We start from the raw sequence: 12667 nt of genomic DNA on the forward strand, positions 1-12667 counted from the left end.
GTAACAAAATAGTTGCTAAAAATTCACACTCTTAGAAGAATTTAATCTCAGGCTTGTGTCTTTAAGAGAATAATATAAAATATATTCTTTTTTGGTTTAATATTATTTGCATTAAGCTGAACATGTTTCTAATTGCATTTGTGCATGTGTAATACCTGCAATGGTATATTTCTTTTATTGTTTTTTAAGTGCTTGTAAAATGACAGAAGCTCTAAAAAAATTCTGGTCTCCAAAGAATAAATTGAAATTAATGTTCCATGTTTTCATCTAGCACAATTAGAATATTCCTGCTCCAATGAATATAATACTCTGAAAAGAGAATAAAATAGTAAAATTGAATGGGTTCAGAAAACATTACAACAAATTATCTACAGAGGTTCCCTCTTCCTGAAATCTTTTAATATTTTTGTTAGAAGACTGGCAAGGACTGGAAAAAAATGTTTTCCCTCTTTCCCCTAATACCGAATTTTGAGTTTGCCCCTCCCCCCAAAAAATCAATTTCTTTATGTTTCACCTCTATACCTGTAGCCTATGTGTGGCCAAATGGGTAAAGTAACCTATTCATGTACTTAATTTCTTACTTCTCAAGAAACTTTCTGAGTGTAGGTAATTTCTGTAATCGGAAGTACTTCGTTTAACCTCCAGAGATTAAGAAAACCTATATTCTCTTGCAAGGATCCCAAAACAAACTAATTCAGCTTTTTCAATATAATCTTGAGAAGATGTCACTTTGTAGATACTTGTCTAATTAGTTTTTGATTAATGGGTGGTGGATTAATACGTATAAATGACAATTCAATTCTACCATTGACAACAATATGATAATTTGAATTGATTAATTTGGAAAAAACATATGCTTTTTCAAAAAAGCCCTACTATGTCAGCATTTTCCAAGTATAATTTGAGATTTTGTACTCTTATTTAGATTTTGACCAGATTTTATTAAGATTGTTGAGATGTGTTGACTCTTTCAGAAAGTCCTCATATATCTAGTGGCCCTGTGAATCTCCAAAAATCTCCAGCTAGTTCAAAGAAGAGAAGGGCCAGTGAAGAGAGATTTGAGGCATCAACAACTCAAGAGTCTATTGCTACCTATTTAAAGGAGAAGCTTGCAAGGAAGAGCACAAGGCCAGATAAATTTGATAAGGATGAACTGTTTTTATTGTCACTCCAGCCCCATTTTGCTAGAGTTCCAAAATAAAAAAAAACAAGATGCCAGATTCAAATATTACAAACAATATTAGAATTTACTTATGAATAGTGAAATTGATTTTTAGCTGTTTATGATTGTTTTGCATTGTTTTTTATTTTTCTGACTTTTTAATACAATATATAGTTCATAACGGTTGATTTAATCTTGAATGAATAGGTATTCCCGATACAATGAAGGCAGCTTTGCTATTCCGTAATTCTCAATTCCTGTTCTTCAAAACTAAAAAAATGACCAAAAAAGGCTCTCTTAGCCATAAGACAAAGTCCCCTAAGGTCAACACTGGTTTGTACAGGCTTCTTTTATTTTCATAGTTGCGTCCTCAACTAGCATAAAGAAAAAAAAATATCAGTAGTATTGGAACTAACTTGATACACACAGTTAAAGAAACTCTATTAAAAAAATTAACAAAAAAATCCCAAAAAACACTATGTAATTAATATTTAATCAAACACTATAAACCATCAGTGATTAGAAGGAGCCACGAAGTACTTTCTCTTGCTGCCATGGGACTGAACCAGCATCAGACAAGAAATATTCCATGAGTTTATTTCTCTGGTCCTGGTTATGTCTTGAAGATTTGTTGCTCCCCACTCTTGTCATTTCGGAAAATCTTCCTGACACGTGTGGATCTCTAGGATAAAGGAATTCTTGGGTCTCTTGGGGAATTCTTCTTGATGAAACTATAAAACTATGAAGACACACTGCAGCTATTACAAGTTGCTTAACCTTTTCAGGTTGACTAATAATTTCTGTTCTAAAAATTATAAATCGCTGAATAAGAATACCAAAAGTATTTTCAATCAGTATTCGGGCAGAGGATATTCTGTAATTGAATATTTTTTTACCTTCAGTCAATCTATTTCCAGGAAATGCTCTCGTTATATGCTCACTAAGGGGAAAAGCTTCATCTGCTACAAAAAAATAAGGGAAATTGTCTTGTGTCCCAGGCAAAGGTAGAGAAGATGTTAGGTGAATATTCACATTTTGCAGACCTTTTCCAAAATCGGACCTTGAAAAAATTCCTCCAGCACTTTCACTACAATAAGCACCAACATCAACAAAATTAAACTTGTAATTAGTATCATATGAAGCCAACAAAACTAAACTAAAATAACGTTTATAATTGTAATACTCTGGGCCCGAATTATTAGGACACTGAATCCTTACATGCTTACAATCTAAAAATCTGAACAAAATTGAACAGTACCTTGAGAAATTTAAGGCGTATGCATCACCACAGAAGAACACAGTTTTTGCACGGTATCTGTTCCAAAAACGAGACTAAACTGCGGCAGAAAGTGTAGAGAAATATATTACAGAGCTCAAGACATTAGTGAAACCATGTTCTTACTCAGAACCAAACGAAAAAGTCCGCGATCGCATAGTATGCGGAATACTAAACCAAAACGTACGTGAGAAGCTCCTGGCTGAAGGTGATGAACTTACGCTTGAAAAAGCAACCATTATGTGCAGAACCATTATGTGCAGAACCCAAGTGACCAAGGCACAGCTTAAGACATTCCATGGAACTAAGTCTATTCCCATAAAGCAAGAGATCGATGCCATCTCACGCTACCCAAACCGGAACAGCAGCAGAAAAAAACAGGAAGCCAGTGGCTCAAAGAGCAAACCATGCTACTTCTGTTGTGGAACATACTCCCTCTCCCATGTCTGCCCAGCAAAGGACAAGACATGCTCCATCTGCAAAAAGCTCAACCATTTCGCACGAGTTTGTCAAAGTAAGACAGTAAATTCAGTCGAAGAATATACTGTCAAAGCAGACTCCAGTGATGAAATCATATTCCTGTACACCATCGAACAAAGCAAAAACAAATACGAAGCAGTGATACCCTTGATCATTAACAATCAGTTCCATGTCCAGTTCAAACTTGACATAGGGGCCCAGGTCAATATCATTCCTAGGAAGTACTTTGACCTCATCACCCCAAAGCCTACTGTGAAACCCACAAGCCAGCATCTTACCAGCTACTGTAGAGCAAGGATCCCTGTAGCTGGAGTCTGCAAATTATCATGAAGCTACAAAGATAACCTCAGCAGCAGGCAACGATTCTTTGTAGTAGAAACTTCAGCTGCCCCCATCATAGGCTACCGTTCAAAGCTTGATTTGGACCTGATTAAACTGGTACTGAACGTAAATTCAACATCTTCAAGAGTACCATTCCTGAAGGAAAAGCACAAAGAAGCGTTTAAAAGAATCGGGAAACTCGAAGGAGAATGCAACATATACCTAAAAGACAATACCACTCCAACTGTCTACCCAGCAAGACGAGTACCCGCGGCCATGCAGGATAAACTCAAACAAGAACTCAGTCTCCTAGAAGATCTAAGGATTATCGAAAAGGTCATTACCCCAAAAGAGTGTGTCATTTCGATGGTTTTGTTTGAGAAGAAGAATGGGACCATAAGATTGTGCATAGAGTCTTTGAACCTAAACAAGTCCATCAAACGGCCCCACTATCCCATTCCTACTCTAAACGACGTCACCTCCAACCTATACGGAGCGAAAATATTCACAAAACTTGATACCCGATCTAGTTACGGGTCAATTCCACTCTCCGAAGATTTGTCTTACCTCACAACATTCAGCACAATATACGAAATATATCGTTTCAAGCGAATGCCTTTCGGAATCATCTCAGTACAAGATGAGTTTCAGAGGAGGACGGAAGATGCCTTTGAAGGCCTAGAGGGTTTCTTCATCATCATTAATGACATGATCGTTTACGGTGCCACGCGAGGAGAGCATGATGAGCGCCTGGCAGCGATACTCGAACGTGCCCTAGCTAAGGGTATCCGTTTCTACGAAAATAAGCGCGAATTTTTGGCCTCCAGTGTCAGTTACTTCGGACACATAATCATCTCCACGAGAATGCAGCCAGATCTCGAAAAGATTCGCGCCATTAACCACATGCCAAACCCATTATGCCGAGAAGAACTGCTAACCCTCCTTGGGATGATCAACTATCTCGCCAAATACATACCAAGCCTATCCACAAAAAACAAACCACTCCATGACCTGACCAAAGCAAAGCCATTCATCTGGTCAGAGGAACACACCCAAACACTCGAGGACCTGAACCGCTCTATAGTGTCGAACACCCCGTTCTTTAACCATCAGAGCAAGAACGTCGAACTCATTGTTGACGCCTCCAGCCACGGACTCGGCACCCACCTTGTTTCGGAAGGGCAGGTCACAGCGTATGCATCGAGATCGTTCAGCAAGACAGAGCAGAAGTATTCGCAACTCGAAAAAGAGTTATACGCCATTGTATATGGCTGTAAACACTTCCATCATTATCTATTCGGTCGCCACGTTGACGTCACAACTGACCACCGCCCCCTCGAAACCGTTGTAGAAAATCCTATTCACAAAGCCCCACCACGAGTGCAACGATTAATGCTTCAGCTCCAGCCTTACGACCTGAGTCTGAGGTTCCGACCAGGATCCGAAATCCCCGTCGCTGACACTCTATCACGCCTCCATCTTAGCAATACAGATCCAAACTGGAAGAAGATCTGGATATCTATGTACACCACGTAGTACGGAACCTTCAAGCCAGTGACCAGAAGCTTGAGCAGATACGGACGGAAACAACACAGGATGAAACCTTGAGCATCCTAGTCAAAACAATTCAAGAGGGCTGGCCGAGTACTAAAAAAGGGTGCCCAACCAACATCCTAACCTACTGGAACGTCCAACACGAGCTGTCTTTCACAAAAGGCGTTCTTCTCAAGGGAGACAGATTGATCATTCCCAAGAACCTGCAGTTAGCCCCACTCCAGCAGCTACATGCAGCCCACCTTGGAACCGAGAAAACCAAACAGCGAGCAGGGAAGTTAGTGTACTGGCCAGGCCTCAGCGCAGACATCAAACAGTACATAAAAAAATACCAAACATGCTCCAAGCACATGCTGAACAACTCGAAGGAGCCGATGATCAACCACAGCATAGAAACGCTCCCTAGGCAAAAGATCGCTACTGACCTGTTTGAATGGAATGGCTCCAGTTTCCTAGCAACTGTCGATTATCACAGCCGTTTCTTCTAGAAAAGTATTACATTCTCTGTTCTCGATTCGCCGGTCAACGAAAACATCAGATAAGACGAACAGAGAACTGAGGCACAAACAGTGATCAAAAATGTACCTATTACCTGAGATTTTTCTTATATTTATTTTTTTTTTCATACTAGGTATGTACATCTGTGTCTATGGAAGTCCTAGAAACTCGCACTGCGAATTGTTTGGTCTAGACAATGAACAAATTTTTCGTTTGAACAGAGATTTATGTGCTGCGAACCTGATGTCATCTGGCAGCAATCCTAGAAATGAGATTCGACATATGATAGAAGAAGACTTGAGACCACAAATTTATCTTTTGACCAGTGACAGTGATGATGAGAACCTGATCTCATCTGGCAGCAAGCTGGCAAGGCAGATTCTAATTGGGATCGAAGAAGCCTTGGGACCGTTGCAATTGATGTCGTTTCTCCAAAGTAAATATGGAGCTGAAATTGTTACTACTACAAGCGTTACAGGCAGTTACTCATTATATTGGACTTTGAACGTTAGCAACTTGTAAAGGAAATCAATGCTTAAATATATAATAAATGCTTAGCTGAAAAAAAAAAAAAATGGGTCAATAAACCATTATACTAGAAAAGTATTACATGGTGTCAGAAGTGGGATCTCATGGATGTACTACAGCCATCAATCAACTGGGAAGCCAGCTCCCTAGCAGAAGAATGGGACCGTTTCCAAGAACACACCCAACTGATGTTTGCAGGCCCACTGGCAGGGAAAACAGAGAAAGCTCTCTGTGCCTACCTACTTATCTGGGCTGGAGCAAAAGGACGAGAAATATTCAACACCTTCACCATTGCAGACGAGGAACAGAACAAAATTGAACGGTACCTTGAGAAATTTAAGGCGTATGCATCACCACAGAATAACACAGTTTTTGCACGGTATCTGTTCCAAAAACGAGACTAAACTGCGGCAGAAAGTGTAGAGAAATATATTACAGAGCTCAAGACATTAGTGAAACCATGTTCTTACTCAGACCCAAACGAAATGGTCCGCGATCGCATAGTATTCGGAATACTAAACCAAAACGTACGTGAGAAGCTCCTGACTGAAGGTGATGAACTTACGCTTGAAAAAGCAACCATTATGTGCAGAACCCACGAAATGACCCAGGCACAGCTTAAGACATTCCATGGAACTAAGTCTATTCCCATAAAGCAAGAGATCGATGCCATCTCACGCTACCCAAACCGGAACAGCAGCAGAAAAAAACAGGAAGCCAGTGGCTCAAAGAGCAAACCATGCTACTTCTGTGGTGGAACATACTCCCCCTCCCATGTCTGCCCAGCAAAGGGCAAAACATGCTCCATTTGCAAAAAGCTCAACCATTTCGCACAAGTTTGTCAAAGTAAGACAGTAAATTCAGTCGAAGAAGACACTGTCCAAGCAGACTCCAGTGATGAAACCGTATTCCTGTACTCCATCGAACAAAGCAAAAACAAAGACGAAGCAGTGATACCCTTGATCATCAACAATTAGTTCCATGTCCAGTTCAAAATCGACACAGGGGCCCAGGTCAATATCATTCCTAGGAAGTACTTTGACCTCATCATCCCAAAGCCCACTGTGAAACCCACAAGCCAGCACCTCACCAGCTACTGTAGAGCAAGGATCCCTGTAGCTGGAGTCTGCAAATTATCATGAAGCTACAAAGATAACCTCAGCAGCAGGCGACAATTCTTTGTAGTAGAAACTTCAGCTGCCCCCCAAACGGGGGGCATCCCGATGAACGGGATCGAGTGTGGAGTGTTGGTGTAAAAGGAAATGCAGGCAGTTTAAGTGACAAAAGAAGGAAGATGTAGCATTCCGCTTAATTCCCGCTTAATGCTTGTGCTTAATTCCCCGTTGTGCCTATCCCATGCTTGTGCTTTTAATGCTTGTGCTGTGCCTAGATATTACTTTTCTTTGTAGGTAGCCTGGGTCAATAAACCTTTATACTAGAAAAGTATTACATGTAGAATTCCGATTAATTCCTGCTTAATGCTTGTGCTTAATTCCCCGTTGTGCCTATCCCATGCTTGTGCTTTTAATGCTTGTGCTGTGCTTAGATATTGCTTTTCTTTGTAGGTAGCCTGGGTCAATAAACCTTTATACTAGAAAAGTATTACATGGTGTCAGAAGTGGGATCTCATGGATGTACTACAACCGTCAAACAACTGGGAAGCCAGCTCCTTAGCAAAAGAATGGGACCGTTTCCAAGAGCACGCCCAACTGATGTTTGCAGGCCCACTGGCAGGCAAAACAGAGAAAGCTCTCTGTGCCTACCTGCTTATCTGGGCTGGAGCAAAAGGACGAGAAATATTCAACACCTTCACCATTGCAGACGAGGAACGGAACAAAATTGAACGGTGCCTTGAGAAATTTAAGGTGTATGCATCACCACAGAAGAACATAGTTTTTGCACGGTATCTGTTCCAAAAACGAGACCAAACTGAGGCAGAAAGTGTAGAAAAATATATTACAGAGCTCAAGACATTAGTGAAACCATGTTCTTACTCGGATCCAAACGAAATGGTCCGCGATCGCATAGTTTGTGGAATACTAAACCAAAACGTACGTGAGAAGCTCCTGGCTGAAGGTGATGAACTTACGCTTGAACAAGCTACCATTATGTGCAGAACCCACGAAGTGACCCAGGCACAGCTTAAGACATTCCATGGAACTAAGTCTATTCCCATAAAGCAAGAGAACGATGCCATCTCACGCTACCCAAACCGGAACAGCAGCAGAAAAAAACAGGAAGCCAGTGGCTCAAAGAGCCAACCATGCTACTTCTGTGGTGGAACATACTCCCCCTCCCATGTCTGCCCAGCAAAGGGCAAGACATGCTCCATCTGCAAAAAGCTCAACCATTTCGCACGAGTTTTTCAAAGTAAGACAGTAAATTCAGTCGAAGAAGACACTGTCTAAGCAGACTCCAGTGATGAAACCGTATTCCTGTACTCCATCGAACAAAGCAAAAACAAAGACGAAGCAGTGATACCCTTGATCATTAACAATCAGTTCCCTGTCCAGTTCAAAATCGACACAGGGGCCCAGGTCAATATCATTCCTAGGAAGTACTTTGACCTCATCACCCCAAAGCCCACCGTGAAACCCACAAGCCATCACCTCACCAGCTACTGTGGAGCAAGGATCCCTGTAGCTGGAGTCTGCGAATTATCATGCAGCTACAAAGATAACCTCAGCAGCAGGCAACGATTCTTTGTAGTAGAAACTTCAGCTGCCCCCATCATAGGCTACCGTTCAAGCCTTGATTTGAACCTGATTAAACTGGTACTGAATGTAAATTCAACATCTTCAAGAGTACCCTTCCTGAAGGAAAAGCACAAAGAAGTGTTTAAAGGAATCGGGAAACTCGAAAGAGAATGCAACATATACCTGAAAGACAGTACCACTCCAACTGTCTACCCAGCGAGACGAGTACCCGCGGTCATGCTGGATAAACTCAAACAAGAACTCAGTCGTCTAGAAGATCTAAGGATTATCGAAAAGGTCATTACCCCAAAAGAGTGGGTCAAATCGATGGTTATGGTTGAGAAGAAGGATGGGACCATAAGACTGTGCATAGACCCTGTGAACTAAACAAGTCCATCAAACGGCCCCACTATCCCATTCTTATTCTAAACGACGTCACCTCCAAGCTATACAGAGATAAAATATTCACAAAACTTGAAACCCGATCTGGTTATTGGTCGGGTCCACTCTCCGAAGATTCGCCTTACCTCAAGACATTGAGCAAAATATATGGAATATATCATTTCAAGCGAAAGCCTTTCGGAATCATCTCAGCACACGATGAGTTTCAGAGGAGGACGGAAGATGCCTTTGAAGGCCTAGAGGGTTTCTTCATCATCATTGATGACATGATCGTGTACGGTGCCACGCGAGGAGAGCATGATGAACGCCTGGCAGCGATACTCGAACGTGGCCTAGCTAAGGGTATCCATTTCTACGAAGATAAGTGCGAGTTTTCGGCCTCCAGTGTCAGCTACTTTGGACACATAATCAGCTTAACGGGGATGCGGCCAGATCTCGAAAAGATTCGCGTTATTAACCACATGCCAAACTCATCATGCCGGGAAGAACTGCTAACCCTCTTTGGGACGATCAACTATCTCGCCAAATACAGACCAAGCCTATCCACAAAAAACAAACCATTCTATGACCTGACCAAAGCAAAGCCATTCATCTGGTCAGAGGAACACACCCAAACACTCGAGGACCTGAAACAATCTATAGTGTCGAACACCCCATTCTTCAACCATCAGAGCAAGAACGTCGAACTCATTGTTGACGCCTCCAGCCACGGACTCGGAGCCCACCTTGTTTCGGAAGGACAGGTCACAGCGTATGCATTGAGATCGCTCAGCAAGACAGAGCAGAAGTATTTGCAACTCGAAAAAGAGTTATACGCCATTGTATATGGCTGTAAACACTTCCATCATTATCTGTACGGTCGCCACGTTGACGCCACAACTGACCACCGCCCCCTCGAAACCGTAGTAGCAAATCCTATTCACAAAGCCCCACCACGAGTGCAACGATTAATGCTTCAGCTCCAGTCTTACTCTTACTCAGCTCCAGCCAGCTCTTTGTAGGTAGCCTGGGTCAATAAACCTTTATACTAGAAAAGTATTACATGGTATCAGAAGTGGGATCTCATGGATGTACTACAGCCATCAATCAACTGGGAAGCCAGCTCCCTAGCAGAAGAATGGGACTATTTCCAAGAGCACCCCCAACTGATGTTTGCAGACCCACTGGCAGGCAAAACAGAGAAAGCTCTCTGTGCCTACCTACTTATCTGGGCTGGAACAAAAGGACGAGAAATATTCAACACCTTCACCATTGCAGACGAGGAACGGAACAAAATTGAACGGTACCTTGAGAAATTAAAGGCATATGCATTACCACAGAAGAACACAGTTTTTGCACGGTATCTGTTCCAAAAACGAGACCAAACTGAGGCAGAAAGTGTAGAGAAATATATTACAGAGCTCAAGACATTAGTGAAACCATGTTCTTACTCAGACCCAAACGAAATGGTCCGCAATCGCATAGTATGCGGAATACTAAACCAAAACGTACGTGAGAAGCTCCTGGCTGAAGGTGATGAACTTACGCTTGAACAAGCTACCATTATGTGCAGAACCCACGAAGTGACCAAGGCACAGCTTAAAACATTCCATGGAACTAAGTCTATTCCCATAAAGCAAGAGATCGATGCCATCTCAAGCTACCCAAACCGGAACAGCAGCAGGAAAAAACAGGAAGCAAGTGGCTCAAAGAGCCAACCATGCTACTTCTGTGGTGGAACATACTCCCCCTCCCATGTCTGCCCAGCAAAGGGCAAGACATTCTCCATCTGCGAAAAGCTCAACCATTTCGCACGAGTTTGTCAAAGTAAGACAGTAAATTCAGTCGAAGAAGACACTGTCCAAGCAGACTCCAGTGATGAGACCTTATTCCTGTACTCCATCGAACAAAGCAAAAACAAAGACGAGGCAGTGATACCCTTGATCATCAACAATCAGTTCCATGTCCAGTTCAAAATAGACACGGGGGCCCAGGTCAATATCATTCCAAGGAAGTACTTTGACCTCATCACCCCAAAGCCCACCGTGAAACCCACAAGCCAGCACCTCACCAGCTACTGTGGAGCAAGGATCCCTGTAGCTGGAGTCTGCGAATTATCATGCAGCTACAAAGATAACCTCAGCAGCAGGCAACAATTCTTTGTAGTAGAAACTTCAGCTGCCCCCATCATAGGCTACCGTTCAAGCCTTGATTTGTACCTGATTAAGCTGGTCCTGAATATAAATTCAACATCTTCAAGAATACCCTTCCTGAAGGAAAAGCACAAAGAAGTGTTTAAAGGAATCGGGAAACTCGAAGGAGAATGCAACATATACCTGAAAGACAGTACCACTCCAACTGTCTACCCAGCGAGACGAGTACCCGCGGCCATGCTGGATAAACTCAAACAAGAACTCAGTCTTCTAGAAGATCTAAGGATTATCGAAAAGGTCATTACCCCAAAAGAGTGGGTCATTTCGATGGTTATGGTTGAGAAGAAGGATGGGACCATAAGACTGTGCATAGAGTCTTTGAACCTAAACAAGTCCATCAAACGGCCCCACTATCCCATTCCTACTCTAGACGACGTCACCTCCAACCTATACGGAGCGAAAATATTCACAAAACTTGATGCCCGTTCCGGTTACTGGTCAGTTCCGCTCTCCGAAGATTCGTCTTACCTCAAAACATTCAGCACAATATACGGAAGATATCGTTTCAAGCGAATGCCCTTCGGAATCATCTCAGTGCAAGATGAGTTTCAGAGGAGGACGGAAGATGCCTTTGAAGGCCTAGAGGGTTTCTTCATCATCATTAATGACATGATCGTTTACGGTGCCACGCGAGGAGAGCATGATGAGCGCCTGGCAGCGATACTCGAACGTGCCCTAGCTAAGGGTATCCGTTTCTACAAAAATAAGCGCGAGTTTTTGGCCTCCAGTGTCAGCTACTTCGGACACATAATCAGCTCCACGGGGATGCGGCCAGATCCCGAAAAGATTCACACCATTAACCACATGCCAAACCCATCATGCCTAGAAGAACAGCTAACCCTCGTTGGGATGATAAACTATCTCGCCAAATAAATACCAAGCCTATCCACAAAAAAACAAACCACTCCATGACCTGACCAAAGCAAACCTATTCATCTGGTCAGAGGAAAACACCCACACATTCGAGGACCTGAAGCGCTCTATAGTGTCGAACACCCCGTTCTTCAACCATCAGAGCAAGAACGTCGAACTCATTGTTGACGCCTCCAGCCACGGGCTCGGCGCCCACCTTGTTTCGGAAGGGCAGGTCACAGGATATGCATTAAGATCGCTCAGCAAGACAGAGCAGAAGTATCTGCAACTCGAAAAAGAGTTATACCCCATTGCATATGGCTGTAAACACATCCATCATTATCTATTCGGTCACCACGTTGACGCCACAACTGACCACCGCCCCCTCGAAACCGTAGTAGCAAATCCTATTCACAAAGCCCCACCACGAGTGCAACGATTAATGCTTCAGCCCCAGCCTTACGACCTGAGTCTGAGGTCCCGACCAGGATCCGAAATCCCCGTCGCTGACACTCTATCACGCCTCCATCTTAGTGATACAGATCCAAAACTGGAAGAAGATCCGGATATCTATGTACACCACGTAGTACGGAACCTTCTAGCCAGCGACCAGAAGATTGAGCAGATACGGAAGGAAACGACGCAGGATGAAACCTTGAGCACCCTAGTCAAAACGATTCAAGAGGGCTGGCCGAGTACTAGAAAA

The 12667-nt window shown here is 42.9% G+C and overlaps 1 protein-coding gene across 1 annotated transcript in view; it reads left to right on the forward strand.

The window, feature by feature from the left end:
- Window positions 1–3248, forward strand: part of LOC148946470 (uncharacterized) — a 10438-nt gene extending 7190 nt beyond the window's left edge. The window contains exon 2 of the mRNA XM_089097707.1: window positions 2533–3248. Coding sequence (XP_088953833.1) covers window positions 2533–3248 — 716 coding nt within the window. The remainder of the gene's footprint in view (window positions 1–2532) is intronic.
- Window positions 3249–12667: the final 9419 nt, after the last annotated feature.

Source organism: Artemia sp. Qi Xiang Cuo, chromosome 12, assembly GCF_049724085.1.
Source record: "Artemia sp. Qi Xiang Cuo chromosome 12, ASM4972408v1, whole genome shotgun sequence".
In the NCBI taxonomy this organism is placed as follows: Eukaryota; Metazoa; Arthropoda; class Branchiopoda; order Anostraca; family Artemiidae; genus Artemia; species Artemia sp. Qi Xiang Cuo.